At 43.7% G+C, this 18,048-nt stretch overlaps 1 protein-coding gene across 7 annotated transcripts in view; it reads right to left on the bottom strand.

Annotated features, from left to right (window-relative positions):
- TRIO (trio Rho guanine nucleotide exchange factor) overlaps positions 1 to 18,048 on the bottom strand; it is a 3,522,386-nt gene that overhangs the window by 2,968,228 nt on the left and 536,110 nt on the right. For all 7 annotated transcript variants that reach the window (XR_011200906.1, XM_069219639.1, XM_069219640.1 and 4 more), the window contains exon 10: positions 16,427 to 16,549. Coding sequence is in view for 6 of the 7 variants with exons in the window: in XM_069219639.1 (XP_069075740.1) it covers positions 16,427 to 16,549 (123 nt within the window). In the remaining variant the exon portion in view is untranslated. The remainder of the gene's footprint in view (positions 1 to 16,426; positions 16,550 to 18,048) is intronic.

Below are 18,048 nucleotides of genomic sequence, written 5' to 3' on the forward strand. Positions count from 1 at the left end.
CCCTTCCCAAGCCATATAACACCTATTTCCAAAGTAAGAGGATTTTGCCTCCCTCTCCAAAGGAAATCTTTTGTTCTGTCTTCCTCTGCTGGAGCTGGTTAAGCAGCAGGAGGGCAGAAACCTGTCTGTGGGGTGGCAGCAGCGCACGTTGCCTAGAAAACCCCAGAAGACTGGTAGGAGCAATGTTATGGGTCCTCTAAGGATCCCCCAGAGTGCATGGAATTGTACAGCCAAGACTAGCAGCAGTATTGGGGTATGATTCTGACATTTTTGATACCAAACACGTCTAGGTTCGGAGTTACCATTATGTAGCTGTGTCCAGTACACTGCTAAATTGGCTTCCCTGCACTTACGAAGTCCAGGAAAATGGAGTTAGAGTTCGTAGGGGCACCTCTGCTTATGTAGGGGTGCCCTCACTCACAGGTACCTGCAACCCTGCCTTCTGGGCTAGGAGGGCCTCCCATAGGAGTGACTTACAGTGACCTGTAGTGAAAGGGTGCATGCACCTTTCCACACAGGCTGCAATGCAGGCCTGCAGATACATTTTGCATGGGCTCCCCTGGGTGGCACAATACATGCTGCAGCTCATGGGGAACACCTGGTGCCCCAGCACCCTGGATACCTAGGTAACATATACTAGGGCTTATGTGGGGGCACCAGTATGCCAATTGTGGGGTGTGCAAAGTCCTATGCAACCAAATTTATCAGGACAGTGCACAGTCACTGGGGTCCTCGTTAGCCGGGTCCAGTGAACACAGTCAAAGCACAGCGACAGCAGTCAAAAAGTGGGGTTAACCATGCCAAAAAGAGGTTACTTTCCAACAAATGTGACAGGAGTAGATCCCACGGCTATATCAATTAATTTTCAGAGGAACTATCTGAGGCACCTCTGTCGTAGGTCTCTTATCATGGGGCTGCTTATCGGGCAGCAGCACCGCCATGTGTGGGTGACCGAGTCTTTTACTCGCAGATTGGAGACTGTCGGCTTAACCATTTTGGATAGCTAGCAGCCCCTCACCAAACCTAAGAAATGGAAAAAGTTACTTACCCAGTAGACATCTGTTTGTGGCATGAAGTGCTGTAGATTCACATGCTTTGCATAAGTCTGCCATTTAGTGTTGGGCTCGGAGTGTTACAAGCTGTTTTTCTTATATGAATATTTTTGAGTCACGAGATCGAGTGACTCCGCCTCTCGGTGATACTAAGCATGGGCATCAAGTCCTCTGTTAAATTGTTTTCCCACAGGTGTGTGAAGTAAAGAGTGTATATATAAGTAGATTGTAAGTAAGAGAGATGTCCATGCCATGTATATACATGTTTACAATATGTTGTACTACAATGAGCACTGGCTTCCGGGGAGGAGGGAGGGTGCATGTGAATCTACAGCACTACATGCCACGAACAGATGTTTACTGGGTAAGTAACATTTTCAATTTGATGGCATGTGTATCTGAAGATACACATGCTTTGCATAGACTGTAAAGCATTCCCCTCCGAAGTAAGCGGTGGCTAGCCTGTAGGAGTTGGAGTAGCTTGAAATAATGTCCTATGTACTGCGTGTCCAAAATTAGCTTGTTGGCAAGCTAAAACATCAACACAGTAGCGTTTAGTGAATGTGTGTGGTGTAGACTATGTAGCAGCTTTACCGATGTCTGCTATTGGAATGTTCCCTAAAAAGGCCATAGAAGCACATTTTTACCTGTTAGTGTGTGCTTTAGGAGCTACTGGTAGCTGTCTTTTGGCTTTAAGATAGTAAGTCTGAATACACTTCCATCTAGCTAGCTAATCCATTTTTTGAAATTGGATTTTCTTTGTGAGCTTCTGAGAAAGCTACAAATAGTTGTTTTGATTTCCTAAAGCTTTTTGTCCTTTCAATGTAATACATAAGAGCTATTTTAATATGTTGTGTATGTAGAGCTCTTTCAGCAACAGAATCTAGTTGTGGAAAGAAGACTGGTAATTCCTCTGATTAAGTAATATGAAAAGGTGAAACTACCTTAGGTATGAATTTTGGATTTGTTCTAGATACTATTTTGTGTATTTGGAAGAAATGTTCCTCTAGAGTGAACGCTCGAATCTCGCTAACTCTTCTTAAAGAAGCTATGGCTACTAAAAAAAAAGAAACCTTCCATGAAAGAAACTGTAAAGCACAAGAATGCATGGGTTCAAATGGTGGACCCATAAGTCTTGTGAGTATAATATTAAGATTCCATACAAGAGCTGGAGGGACTCTGGGTGGAATGACTCTCTTAAGGCCCTCCATAATGCTTTGATGACAGGAATTCTAAATAGAGAAAGATGTTGTCTGTTTTAACGGTAAGCAGCTATAGCTGCTAAATGAAGCCTAATAGAAGAATATGCTAAATTTGAGTTTTGCAAATGTAACAAACAACAGACAATGTCTTGTACTGAAGCCTTAAGTGGAGCAATGTTTTTAGGTTGACAATAATATACTAAACATTTCCTTTTAGCAGCATAACACTGTCTAGTTGTAGGTTTGTGTGCTTCATTAAAATATCCATACATTCAAATGGAATTTATAAGATACTAAACTATATGACCTCTGACCATATCACGAGATTGAGTGTGCTGGGGTTTGGATGTCTGTTTTGACCTCTCCTTTCAGACACAAAATCTGGTCTGTTTGGAAGTTTGTGATGTGGTACTACAGACAGATCCAACAGTGTTTTATATCAATGTTGACATGCCCACGTGGGGGCTACAAGAATCATGGTGAGTGAGGTTTGTTTCAGTTGCGTATCAGAAATTATATGAGTGGAAGAGGTAGAAAAGCGTAAACAACTATCCCTGACAATTGATCCACAGAGAATTGCCCTTGGACTGAGGGTGTGGGAATCTGGACGCGAAGCTTTGGCATTGAGTTTTTTGTGGTGGCGAAGAGATCTATTTCTGGTGTTCCCAATAGTTAAAAGTATTTTTGAAATACGTGTGGGTGAATTTCCCATTCGTGGACTTGGTGCTGTGTCCTGCTTTAATAGGTACACTAATTGATTGTCCATTCCTTGGAGATATTCTGCAAGTAATAGAATGTGATTGTGAATTGCCCACTTCCAAATTGTCTGAGCTAGAAGGGACCATTGAGATGAGAGTGGCGCCCCTGTTTTTTAGATAATACACTGCCGTCACATTGTCTGTGCGTACTAACAATACTTTGTGTAAGATTTGCTTAGAAAATGCCTTGAGTGCTAGGAAGACGGACAGTAATTCCTGGTAATTGATATGATAAGTCTGTTGAGTGTGATACCATTTCCCTTTGTATAGTGAGTTTGTTGAGGTGAGCTCCCTAACCTATCTGAGATGCATCTGTTGTAAGTGTGATTTGAGGCACAGGATCCTAAAAGGGCCATCCTTTAGAAAGTTTGGTGGGATTTCACCATTGCAGAGAGCGGTGAGTCTGGTGGTCCAACAACACTAGATCCTAAAGACCATGTGATTGAGACCACTGTTGGGAAAGGCACTGCTACAGTGGCTGCATGTATAGTCTTGAGTGGTGATCTATGCCAATACAAGAAGCCATCATTCCCAACAGTTGCATCACTAACTTTACTGTATAAGTGTGACTGTGTTGCAGTTGAGAGATGAAGATTCTGAAGGGCTTGAATCTTTGTTGGGTTTGTATATGCTAATGCTGACTGAGTGTTCGGAATTTCTCCCAGATACGGCTGTATTTGCGATGGCTGAAGATGGTATATGAGGTAATTTATTGTGCATCCCTAACTGTGCAGAAGATTGACAGTGTACTGAGTGTGTTGCTGGCAAGTGTGGATTGTATTGGCTTTTATTAGCCAGCTGTCTAGGTATGGGAACACACGTAGGTGTTGCCTTCTTAGAAATGCTGCAACTACGGCTAAGCATTTGGTGAATACCCTTGGTGCTGTGGTTACCCCAGTACCCTGAATTGTTTCCCGCAATGACAAATCCTATATATTTGCGATGTGCTGGATGTATGGGAATGTGGAAATAGGCATCCTTGAGATCCAATGCTGTCATGTAATCTCCTTGGTGTAGTAGGGGAAACAACATCTTGAAGTGAGCATATGAAAGTGCTCTGAGAGTATGTATAGATTGAAAGGCCAGAGATCTAGAATTGGTCTTAATGAACTGTACTTTTTGTGTATGAGGAAGTAAAGTGAATAAACTCCTGATCCTTGTTGGGATATAGGGAATAGTTCTACAGCCCCTTTAAGAAGGGCTTGTACCTCCTCCTTCAACAGAGTGAGATGGTCTTGAGAGAGTTTGTGGGAACGAGGGGGAATGTTTGGTGGAGTGGAGATGAGTTCTAGACAATAGCCACATTGGATAATTGATAGCACCCACTGGTCTATAGCGATGTTGTAACATTGTGGTTACAAATTTACCAGTCTTCCTCCTAAAGGAGAAGTATGCGCTGTGGGGATTATTAAGAAATCACTGTTTTGTTGAGGTAGAGGAATCTCTAGAAGCAGATGCTTTCCCTCTTCCTCTATTAGTAGATCCCCTCTGAATGAACCTCTGATATAGAAATGTGAGCCCTGTTTCTGTTGTGACGCAGATGGTTCTGTAGCTGATGGTTTGAACCCACCTCTAAATTGTGGCCTATGAAAAGTGCCTCTAGTGGGCGTGGTGTATAGTTCACCCATAGACTTAGCTGTCTCTGAATCCTTTTTGAGCTTCTCTTAGGTGGTGTCCACCTCCAGTCTGAATAAGTGCTCGTTATCAAAGGGCAGCTTGCTGTATTTCAGGTTTAAAACCTGAATATCTTAACCAAGCATGCCTCCTAATTACCACACTAGTGTTGATCCCTCTTGCTGCTGTATTAGCTGCATCTGTAGCACATCTAATTGCATTATTAGATATAGCCTGTCCCTCCGTTACTATTTGTTGCCCTCTTTTCGGATGTTCCCGTGGAAGATACTGTAAAAGCTCTTCCATCTCGTCCCAGTGGGCCCCGTCATACCTTGCCAGGAGTGCTTGGGAATTTGCAATCCTCCAGTGGCTTGCAGCCTGGGAAGCTACTCTTTTTCCTGCTGCTTCTAGTTTTTTGCTTTCTTTGTCATGAGGAGGAGCAGCTCCTGTAAACTATTAGCCCGTATTCTTGCTGCACTCAACTATAAAGTCAGGTGGTAATTGAGTCCTAATAAAAACTGGATCAGAGGGTGCAGGTTTGTACTTTTTATCAACCCTAGGTGCAATGATCCTAGCCTTAACGGGTTCTTTAAAAATGTCTGACGCATGTCTAACCATGCCTGGAAGCATGGGGAGGTATTGGTAGTCCTTATGTGTGGATGTCAATGTCTTGAACAAGAAATCCTCTTCAATGGGATCTGTATGCAGCTGAACATTGTGATACGCTGCTGCCCTAGCTATCACTTGATTAGAGGCAGTGGTATCTTCAGGAGGAGATGGTCTCACTGGGTATAGATATGGATCATTAGAAAGAATGGGATCAGGATCATATAAATCCCAAGGGTCTATATCTTTTTGAACGTCACCTAGCTCATCCCTATGAGGGGATGCTGTCAATGTCACTGGAGAAAACTGTGTAGGATATGTAGGTGAGGGTGGTGGTGGGGGTGGGGGTAGAAGGTAGAGAAGGAGAATGTGGTGGTGGAGGTGGTTGTGTAGCCTTTTCCTTCTCGCTTTCTTTAGAGATTTTCTTTGATGGAGGTCCAACGTCCAAAGTCTCCTGAAAAGTCAGTTTTCGTTTAATGGTTACAGGACGACAAGCAATGATCCTTCCCGTTTCCTTCTGTATATGAAGTTTGCACTGTTTATCGCCCATAACCTCTAAAGTAGGCTCTATTGTAGATTACTCCTCCATAGCTTTAGTATGCTTGCTACTGATGGTTTTCGATTCCGAAGGTTTAGATACGGAATGTTTGACTCGGACCAAAAATGTCAGCTTCTAAAGTGGTACTGAATTTTTGGGCTGCAAAATGGAAGTGTCCTATTCTTGGCTCGATACCGAAACAGATGTAGCAGTCTGTTTGGTTGGTGCCGAATGCACTTTGATCTTGGGTGTTCTCAGTGCCGAGCCCAAAGGTTGGTCATCCAGATGTATTTTTCGTTTCCGACCATGGCCCGAAGGCAGAGGAGGACCGATGACCAGTGCAGGAGTCTTTTTAACCGTCTTTGATTGGTGTGAATGAGGCTGATGTATTCACGTACTGCGCTGGTGGTATGGACTGGCTGTCGACATCAGAATCTCAATCCGAGCCCGAATCTCAAATGGAGAAGGCTATGCTTTGTCCCACCTCTTCCTGCGTGTGCTCTTCTTTGAAGATGTCGAATGTGTTGTTCGTTGATTTGAACACCATCTCTAAACGACATGCTCTTTGGTTTTGGTCCAAATCAGTCTTCTTTGATCTAAACGATCTACAGGTGTCACAGGTCTCTTCTCTGTGATCCAGATACAGGCGCAGATTACACACCAAATGCTGGTCGGTGTATGGAAATTTGGCGTGACACCAAAGACAGAATCAAAATGGAGTTTGTTCCATCTGTGTGGTATCAAAGCATACCCAAGAAGGGTATGAAATTGACCACGAAGATCTAAATCAAATCTATTATAAGAGTAGAAAACGTGATTTAAAGTATACTGGCGTTTATAGAAAAGATAGAATAAAGTTCAGAAGTACTGAACCGAGATCCACCGGAGCGAGAGAAAACACGTCCGAACACGACAGCGGAGAGAAAACAATTCAACAAAGGACTCGAAGCCCATGCGCAGTATACCGAGAGGAGAAGTCACTCTATCTTGTGACTTGAAAATATTCTTCGAAGAAAAACAACTTCTAACACTCCAAGCCCAACATTAGATGGCGGACCTATGCAAATCATGTGTATCTACAGCTACACATGCCATTGTACAAAGGTATTTTGTGGCAGCCTAGATACATGAGACTCTGACTCCCCAGATTTGGCACTTGGCAGATCTTGCCCTTTTCTCTCATTTGCACAAACCTCACACAAGCCAAGGTAGACAAAGAAATGCTTGAAAATTTTCAATTTTTTTATTGAAATTACTGCATTTTATGATAAAAAAATATGAGCCAGGATTATTAGAAGGATGAAACCTAGCACAGTCAGGATTGTTACCATGAGTGAGAAACAGATAAACAGTCCCAGCATATATGAATAAACAGGTGCCTACAAATACCTACTTGCACTTCTAGCGTCTATTTGAGAACATAGCAGTGATAGCCCTTTCCTCCTGTACTAGTCCCTGGAAGGAACTCCCACCCCATACTTGAAAACAGGGTCTGCCCATTGTCGCCTCGGTTTGCGGTAGAGACAGGACGGAGTGCTGAGATCAGCAGAGTTGAAATGAAGTGGCACACAGCATAGGATATCTCCTCTAGCTAGAATGACCTCTCCAACCTTCTTTGGCCTGTGTGATGCTTTAGTAACAAAATGTGTTGTGTTCTGAGAACAGGCCTGATGTGGTAATGCGTCTGAGGGTTCTCTTGTGGCAGCAACACTAGATAAACTATCAGGTACAGCCTTGAACAGAGGCACAGAGTGAAATGCTGTGTAAAGGAACTATTAACACTTTCGCAGAATAGCAGCTGATTAGAAAAATAAAATATCTCTGCTAAAAGCAAGCATTGCTAAAATGAATTTAAATTAATAAATGAAATGAATCATGTAACTAGGTAAAAGGGCATAGGCGGCAGGCCTAAGCTAAAATAAATGTGCCAATGCAATAAGCTGAAATAAACCTACAACACCTCTAAGACTGAGTGCTTGTGACACTGCAGCATTCAGTAAAGGACACTGTCATAAATATCAGAAGGTTATATATAATTTAGTGAGCTCAGGGACACCATAACAGACAGTGAAAATATCAATTATCATACCCATGACAGAACTCTAACTGCACCCCCTCAGGATTGGTGGCTAGTAGAATTAACACCCGAACACACACAGAGAGTGGAAGAATTAATGCACAGTATAGACAAGACAATGACGGATACAGATCACTACCGCTAACTGAACGTACATTTGATTTAATTAGAATAGAGGGGTTGGTTGAAAAATGTACAAAGCCTTTTGTAGTTGTCCAACCAATGGTAAGGTATCCTCTAGGGGAGCCATCAGATTAGTAAAGGCGAGGAAGGGTAAATATGTAATCACTGATCCACCCACCTCTGCGCTATCTCGACCTGTAACACTAATAAATGGTTATAAAGGACAATGTAGGGGAAAGATATTTATTAAAGTAGTACTGACATAGCTACTCTTTCTAGTTGCATGTTGTTTCTTGTACATAACACAGGGACAAGTATGAATAATGAAGATGAAGTAAAAAAAAAAAAAATGTGTTCCCTTCACACAGTGGTTACATAACATATTCCAGAGGGCCCATGAAAAATCTCATGAACATCACTAAAAGGAAAGGAATGAAAAAGCATTAGAATGAATGATGAACACATATAGGGGGTCATTCTAACTCTGACGGGTGGCGGAGGCCGCCCGCCAGAGTTCCCCCCTCCAGAACACCGCTCCGCGGTCATTAGAGCGCTGCAGTGATTCTGGGTTTCCCACTGGGCTGGCGGGCGACCGCCAAAAGGCCGCCCGCCAGCCCAGTGGGAAACTACCTTCCCACAAGGACGCCGGCTCAGAATTGAGCCGGCGGAGTGGGAAGGTGCGACGGGTGCAGTTGCACCCGTTGCAAATTTCACTGTCTGCAATGCAGACAGTGAAATTCAAAGTGGGGCCCGCTTACGGGGGCCCCACGACACCCCATACCGCCATCCTGTTCCTGGCGGGCGAACCGCCAGGAACAGGATGGCGGTATGGGGTGTCTGAATCCCCATGGCGGCGGAGGATTCAGAAGGGCAGCGGAAAACCGGCGGGAGACCGCCGGTTTTCCTCTTCTGACCGCGGCTGAACCGCCGCGGTCAGAATGCCCTGCGGGACACCGCCAGCCTGTTGGCGGTGCTCCCGCCGACCCTGGCCCCGGCGGTCTAGTACCGCCGGGGTCAGAATCACCCCCATAGTCCTGTTTTAAGTGCAACCAATAAAGAATTGGGTATGGTGACCTATTGTTGAAAGGGTGGAAACAGATGGATTTAGAGCACATGAAAACAATTTTTTCAAGATCCCAAATTTCTCATATCGATGAAAGAATTGTTAGATTAAACCTACAAGGGCATACCTGAGCCACTGCTTTGGACATCGGATCCTGTAACCAGCTTTCTTGCGTTTTGTCAAGCTCCCACTTGGGGTCTATCTAACTATACTAACAATTCTCACCTCTTTGTTCCTGAATCTGAAAGGTGTGCTCTTGTGGTTCTTACCCAGTAGGAGTGCAAGAATAAACTATATATTTAAAAAAACTAAGGTTACAGCAACATTATACTCAGGCTCACATTTTAAACATGCAAAACCATAGAAATTCACAAGTTATAGTTATCTCAATTAACTATAACTTCTGCCCTAAGTAACACTTGCCTCCAACCATGCAGTGTTTTCATCAAACATTTTACTGGAAATATTGGAATATTTGCATTGATATTATCAATGATGTTATCAAAGATGTTATGAGTGCTGTAATTTGTGGGCTAATCAGCAGTGCATGGTGAGGGCATGAGTTACAGTTACCTGAGGGCATAAGTTATAGTTGCTTGAGATAACTAACAATAACAGGTGAATTTCTATGGTTATGTATGTTTAAAATGTAAGCCTAACTATATCGTCCCTATAACCTTTGTTTTCTTAAGTGAGTTTCTATGAGTTTTTAAAAATTCTATTTCCTAACTAAAATGTCTCTGTAACCTTTTTTCATTGAATTTCTATAACTTTTTTTTTTAAAACAAAGTAATTCTTATTATTATACGTTAATCCAACCACCGCCTTTGGCCATACGCAGCAGGGATTGGCTGAAGGGCCTGGCCTGCGGCCAACCCCCTTGACCACCCAACCCTGTGCCGCACACAGCCAAAGGCTTTGCACGGTGGGAGAAGGCAGCCTCCTGTCTCTCTGGGTGTGAGAGTGGGTGGGTCAGTGTCTTACTGGGTCTGTGAGTGGGTGATTCGTTGTCTGTGAGTGGGTGCGTGAAGGTTTCAGTGGGGCTGTGAGTGGGTGCGTGTGGATCTTCTGAGTGGGGCTGTGAGAGGGTGCACAAGGGTCTGAGTGGGTTTGTGAGTGGGTTTGTGTGAGTGAGTCTGTGAGTGGGTGTGTAAGGGTCTGAATGGGTCTGTGAGTGGGTGCATAAGGGTCTGAGTGGGTGTGTGAGTGGGAGAAAGATTTAAAGAGAAATTTAGAGAGAGGAAAAAAAGAGGGAGAGAGATAGAAACAGAGTTCCAGGCTTTGATGAATGATATACTATGAATGAGATATTTCTGGACAAATTGAAAAGAAAAATGTATTTGTCAATTAAAAAGAGTGAAATCACCTTTCAGTATGAACATTACGTTTAATAGAAATTAAAGAAGGATAAGGACCATGGACACATCTGGATTAGAACCCTCAACTTTCAGTGTAAGGTTCTATGACCTTAACCTTTAGGGCCACAGGTGACTCTTTACTTTGAGGCTTCGAGGCATCCCTATGACAGTCAACCCACACGTGACTGGAAAGAAATGTGAATGTTCCATCACTAGGAAGGTTTAACAGTCAAAACACTAGTAAATAAACAAACATATTGCCAAGCATTACTAGTACTTGAACCTTCAACTCCACAAGACCTTGACAATTAGGCCACAAGAGACCCTAATTCCACTCTGCATCCAAACGTAAGTATAACATCCATACCAAACATCTTGCTAGTCTGACTCTTTGAAGTCACTGTATGGAGAGACCATTACAATCAGACTGACTCTCTCCCATCCCTTTATGTGAAGGAAGAGAGAGTGACAGGACTGCGGATGAGCCTGCGGGGGAGCCTCAGGGCTCCCGCGGTCCTAGCTGGCTACCTGCATCCTGCGGGAGCCAGCTCTGCTCTCACAAGCAGGGAGCTGCTTCAAATAGCAGCTCCCTGTTTGCGAGAGCAATGTTTTCATCCGTTTCCCTGCACACATATTTGCGTGCAGGATAACAGATGAAAACTTCACTTTCTCCAAGTGAGAGCTGTTTGACAGCTCCCACTTGCAAAAAGTGGAGTGTTTGCTCTGACTTGGCGAGAGCTAAGTGTGAGCAAACAGCTATGTCCTGTGGGTGGGCACCCCAGGACATAACAGGAGCCGGTTCTGGCAGGTGGCGGCCCCCAGGGCCATTACTGGCTCCTGAAGGGGAGCTGTGCAGTCCCCTATTCAATGGTGTGTACAGCCCCAGGGAGGTGGTGGTCCCTGGGGCCAGGGGTCCGAAACAGAACGCCTATCTTATTTAAATTCAGCCCCAGAGAGATGGCGGTCCTGGGGGCTGTTGGAGGGTGGGGTGGTGGAGGCAGGTGCCCCCCCCATTACTTCTTGACAATCTGCCCCGAGGAGGTGGTCGTCTCCAGGGCTGCACCCACATTTCTTTTGAAATTCAGCCCAAGGGATATAGTGGTCCTCTCCGTGGCTGGGGGGGGGAGGGGGGAGATGGTGGACGGGCCAATTTGTGTAAAGCTCCAGGGTGGTGGTAGCCCCCAGGACTGATGTGCCCCCGCATTACATTTTGCTAAAGCCCCAGAGAGGTGGTGGTCCCCGGGGATGCATGGGTGGGGGGGGAGGGGTCAGCCTCCCTGCATACCTTATTAGTTTAGCTCCGTAACCCCCATCATTAGTTTTTGGCATGCCCCCAGGACTTGGCCCAGCCAGGGGCTTCATTAAAAAGGCGGGAAACCATCTTTTTTCTTTTTACATGTTAGAAAAACCTGTGGATCCATCCATGGATTTTTCATACCTCTTTAGAAAAAAAATGCTTTTAAGCCTTGGCAGGGTCCCTCTTGGCCCCAGCACCAGACCTAAGGGGTCAGGGTGTCCCTACTCTGGCCCATTTTCTTTTTTTCCAATCTTTTAATCTGAAGCAGAGTCCCGAGATAACTGCTAACACTTCCTGATTGAAGTGTTGGCAGCCAATCAGATATCTGTCCCTGGTACAGTCGGATCTGTGAGGTATCCGTGTGTCCAGACAGCTATATATAGCTACACTAATGTCTCCAAAACTACTGAATGGATTTAAACCAAATCACAAAAAACTCGCTTTCTGGACCAAGAGCTAGCATTCTGCCAAATTTGGTGTAATTACATTCAGCTGTTCGGGCAGTGGTCATGTTAAAAAATGTGAACATTCCTATTGACATAGAATGGGGAAAAAGTGTTTTGGGACCCCCACCCTTTTTCGTAGCCGCCACTTGACAGATCACCAGAAACTTTTTAGATAGCAGCTGAACTGACCAAAGTATAAGTTTGAAAGGTTTCGTAAAGATTCATCAAACAGCACTAAAGTTATTGGCAAAACAAATAAGGGTCCATCTATGGTAAAAATGGTCCCAACTAAGTTCTTCCCTAAATAGGTATTCTGGAGAAAGGTATGCACTCATGCAAAGCAGGTCCACCGAGTGATGACTGGCCAACAAGTCTACATTTGCAACTTTTTTTCCAAGTGGAACATCAAAAATTGGAATGGCCTTTCACAGTGACATTAACCACGCACACAGCTACCAAAGTGGCTGAAAGGAAACAATTGATCCACCACATAGATGTTCGCCTGGACCCAATAATCCAAGCTCCACAACAGATACAAAAAGAAAAAGAGGGGAGGGGGCAAGAGAGGAGCACTTGTAAAGCCTCCCCCCTCCACTCTGCTTGGACAATTTATTTGACTCTACTAATGGGAAGTTATGTATGCGCTTGGACCATTTCATTGTCTCGGTTATGTATTGCTATTTTGTTTTTACTTTTTAGTCTGGTTGTTTTAATAACTGTTTTATATTTTGTGTGTTTTGGCAGTGACATGCTTAGTTTTCTCCACTGAAGGGAGGGATCCATAGATGGGCCCCCGCAAGTGTAAAAGTGCAAGCTTCACCGCACGCTGATCGAGAATATTTGGTATCAGCACATGTTTGAGATAGGACAGAAGCTCCTGGGATTAGTAATATGCAATGTGTTCCCTCACTTCTCGTGCCACTGTATCAAATATGCTGCAGTCACCAGGAGAAGTTATGTTATTACTATTAGATGAGCTGCAACAAGCTATATTAAGTGAACTAGTCAATATGCACCAAAAGACTAATGGGTAGGGAGAAAGAATGTTAGCACAAGGCATTTTCAGTGCTCCAGCTCTTTTCCCACTGTAGCGACTACACTGCGCAGAGAAGCCAGCATTCGAAGTCACCGGGTCAGTTTATGCCCATGATCAGCAGCACCCCAAAATCACGTTTTTCTGTAGAACCATCTCCTATGGAAAGGGATAAACATCAATAAAGGCACTAGAGGGAAGTGTGAGAGACAACTGCATTGCACAATACACTTGGGTGGATAGGACAGTAGACCCAGATCAGTTATAAAATTAATTTGTTTCTTTATGTTTCAAAGGGAACGGCACCATTAATACAGGGAGAAATATCAACTGCAATAGATAACGCTGACATGCAGGGGGGCACCTCCAGTCTCATGGATATCTTTTTGGCAAATGCAGTGAGAGGCTATACTTCTAACTACCACAAAACTGGGAAGGCCTCTGCTCACTGGTTACCTTGCAAACAACCACTCCAGTAATCCTAGGGGTGAACATCACCAAACTGCAAGAGCACCCTGTGAGCAACTTGAACACATTTTTTCATCATCAGCGCTGGAAAAGGTCCATAGACTATTATGAGACCACCTCTTGGAAGGCTGCACCCCAAATGTTCAGACCGTTCAAAGATGCTTAACTGTTGTTTGGAAATGTGCTTTCATTAGTCCAGGCAAAGGCAACAGCTTGATGGCTCCAAATAAAATAAGAACTAATGGGGAAGATTAATGCAACCACAAAAGGGTTTGATGCAATTAAGTAACAGTTGCGAACAATAAAATAAATCATGTAGCACCGATATGTGCTAGAACTTATGGCGCCAAAGGAGGTGGGGCGCTTATGCAAACGATGAGGACAATACAACTGCATGATCAACAATGGACAATTGTGAGTGAAGGAGGTACCCCAGATGAATGGTTTCAGTGTTGGTTTGATTGGCCACCATCCTGGACATCAGGAATGTTTAAGGCCTTTTTGCCCATTGTTATGGTTTTTGCTTTTGATGTATTGTGCTTTTTCATGAGTAAAAGCATGTTGTAAATGAGTTAGCGCAAAGTGGGAGTGATGTTCATAGCTTAGTCACCAGCACTGTTAACAGATGCAATGAGGAACACATATCAGCTGACATCTAGTAAGGATCCCTTATTAAAGAAAGCAGCTGAAATATCAACTAGAGGGGAGTTAAAAAGGGGGGAATAAAATGTGAGGAAATCTCACTACGACTGACATCAGTAGAGATCGTTGTAGAGCGATATGTGAACAGAGAGCAGTACAAGCCTAAATCTCACAAGGACACAAAATAGGAGCGAACTCACCAGAAAGCAGAACAAAAGCTCAGCAAGTTTCAGTGAAACGGGAAAACTGGTTTAAGAAGTCTTGAAGAGTTTAAAATCACAGCACACAAGCTCGTTTTCCATCCATAAGGCTAGCTGAGACAGTGACTTAGGAAACACGTGGTCAATGTAACTTTAGTCAAGAGTATACAGAATCAGATAAGAAAACCTAAGAAGAGCTGAACAAACGCACACCTAGAAAGGAGGCATTAGGGGTTAATGTTTCATCAAAGCTCTGTTAGGATTACAATAAGGGGAGCAGAAAGGAGAAGCTACGAGTCCAACGGGCCAGGTGGTGTGGTTTTTATGTGAAAATATACTATTAACTCATGCTTTTCTTTGACTTGTTATTACTTTTAAGATAATATTTATGAAGTCAGCATTTGTTGTGACTATATAAACAGCTGCCTGCACGCAGCAAACTGACACAGTCTTCAGTCCTGTGGGGCTGACTGTCTCCCAGTCGTATTTTAAGTAAACCTATTCTCTATTGCCAATGACCTGTGTCTTTGATTTCTTTCCTAGTTAACAATCAGAAGAGTAGTGAACATATCATTATGGGTTTTCTTTAGTTGTCCCACTGGCCCAAGAGAGTATATAAAAGTAGTGACAAAATAAGTGGCTACGGGCACAGTTGACAGAAAGGGGGTTTCTGTCTTCTCCCTTTTTTAATGCACCCCCTCCAAAATTTTACCTTCAAAAATTGTTATAGCCCATACTCATATTAAGTTAAGTGGTGAAGGAATTACAAACTGATGTGCCACACAGATCAGCTCCTTAGTGAACTAAAAATAATGGAATTCAGTTTCATTGTAAAAAGATCTTTGTACACATTACAAACTTACCCAGTGGATTTCCCATAATAACCACAAGAACAAATGTAAAGAAAACAGTGGCTACCGGATCCCCCTAAAAAAGACCTCAGGGTGCAGTAAGCTATTCCTCAATATGCACTAATGCCAATTAAAATCTTTTTATCAACAAACTGATGGCTAGTAACACGAGCGAGAAAAGATTGAAGCATGAGGGAACTGGGGCATATTTGCCCAAAGAGCAATGTACAGTGGTACAATGAACAATATCCTTTCCTAAGACCGATTCATTTTAGAGGTTGATTTTGTACTACAAATGACATGATCAACATAGGAATTGCACAGGGATCTAAATAGTCATTTCTGGGTATTCTTGTGGAATCTATTTTCCCATTTAAAGCCTGTAGCACAAGTGTGCTAACCATTCTTACAGCTAAGATGCAGTAGTCAAAAATGTTAAATACTAATGACTCTACAGCCTTGTCAGTGGTTAACTAAACTGTGGAACACAATGGTAGAGATGCTAACTATTAGAAATAACCGTCCAAAGAAAAATGGGATGCTTAGGTGTTAATCCCATTATTGCAATAATCATGACAGGACCTGCCTAACTCTTCGTATCACACTGAACTATTCACAAACGAAGATGGGAATCTTAGATTTAAAGTATAGAGTATAATCCTAGCACTTGTCCTGTACATAAACTGCAAACTACAATGCATTGGTGAGAATCATATGCTATGGGAGAGGACTGAGGCAACTGAAATACTTTTAAAATTATAATTACAGAGACAGTAATGTGAGGGTAGAAAATGGGCTTTTAGACACCACTGACTGCGGTAGGCCTAGAAATATGTTACATTGAGGTTTCTCGGCATATCCACTACATGCTGCCTCTGCTCTTCCGAAACAAATCACTAAGCTATGTATTTTGAATAAATTACTTGTAAATAGTTCATGGTGGTTGGGGGGGGGGGGCAGCATTAGAAGCGTTAGATGGCTTAACTGTCTTCACATATTTGATATTTCTTTCAGTTCTTGCATTGACTGGTTAGACTTTTAAGCACAAAACTCACTATTAAAATACTGTGTGGAGACAGTGTTTGAAACAATCATCACCTGTGCAACTTCTTCAAAATCTTCATGGCGCTTCTGCAGCGCTCTTGCCCTGTGCAAAGATTTACCAACTCCTGTGTGCTTGCTGAGGAAAGCTTCACCATGGTTTTCTATCCAGTCCAAGACCTGTAACAAACAAGAGTCACATTAAAAACTCATCTGTTCCTTTACTTCTACTTTCTTTTAAGATGAGCTCAGTTAGAACATTTTCTGCAGCCTGCATAACAGACAATGCTAGTAAGATACATTTGACATATGAATGGAAAGTGCTTCATGATCAAGAAACTGCTTCATGATTAAGAGCACTTTGTTTGATTATCGCCTTAGAGTCCTTTGTTCTTTAATTGATGGCCAGCTAATGTACTGTTTGGAAAGCTGCAAAGGCAGAATTTCAGGATCTAGTGTCAAACTTTTGTTTGGGAAAAAGTACATGTCACAAAAGATGGACACAAAACTCGACAACATCAATATCTCAGTTGGAAAGAGAACACAAACGATTCACTATTACCTGAAGTTAGGAAGAGTGACTTAGCCAAGGTACAGTTTATCAGACGGAGCGGAGGACAGCAGTACACAATTGAGTGAATCTTTAGAGTACAGCTAGTAGAGTACTGTAGGAAGCTGGCTTGTATATACTATCTCAAAGTGAGAGATAGTGTGCACAGAGTCCAAGGGTTCCCCTTAGAGGTTGATAGTGGCAAAATTAGGTAATACTAATGCTCTATTTTGTGGTAGTGTGGTCGAGCAGTAGGCTTATCAGAGGTTAGTGTTAAGCATTTGTTGTACACACAGAGGCAATAAATGAGAACACACACTCAAAAATTTAACTCCAGGCCAATAGGTTTTTATACAGAAAAACATATTTTCTTAGTTTATTTTAGAACCCCAAGATTCAAGATTTTAGCTAAGTACATCAATTGTAAGGTACTTCACACAAGTAAGTATAGAACTTTGATTTAAGACAGTAGTACACACAGTTTTGGTTAAAAAGGCAATAAGCTATTTCAAAAGTGGACACTGCAAAAATCAACAGTTCCTGGGGGGAGGGAAGTTTTGGTTAGTTTTTCAGGTAAGTAAAGCACTTACAAGTTCAGTCTCCTGGGCATAGGCAGCCCACCGTTAAGGGGGGGGAGGGGGGAGGGGGGGGCAAGGCAACCCCAAAGCCACTGCACCAGCAACACCGGGCCGGTCAGGTGCAGGGGTCAAAGGAGGGCCCAAAACACAGAGGCGCCTATGGAGAACAGGGGGGCTCCGGGTCCAGTCTGCTAGCAGGTAAGTACCTGCGTCCTTGGGGAGCAGACCAGGGGGGTTTTGTAGAGCACTGGGGGGGGGGAGGGGGACACACAAGCACAATAAACACACCCTCAGCGGCACAGGGGCGGCCGGGTGCAGAGTGCAAAGTAGGTGTCTGGTTTGCTGTAGAAACAATGGAGGGACCCGGGAGTCACTCTGGCGATGCAGGCAGGGCACGGGGGGGGGGCTTCTCGGGCCAGCCACCAACTGGGCTAGGATGAGGGCCGCCTGCTGGTCACACCTGCACTGGTAGGTGGTTCCTCTCGGTCCTGGGGGCTGCGGGTGCAGTGCTGGTTCAGGCGTCGGGTTCCTTTGTTACCAGGCAGTCGCGA

This window comes from Pleurodeles waltl, chromosome 2_2 (assembly GCF_031143425.1).
Source record: "Pleurodeles waltl isolate 20211129_DDA chromosome 2_2, aPleWal1.hap1.20221129, whole genome shotgun sequence".
Classification (NCBI taxonomy): Eukaryota; Metazoa; Chordata; class Amphibia; order Caudata; family Salamandridae; genus Pleurodeles; species Pleurodeles waltl.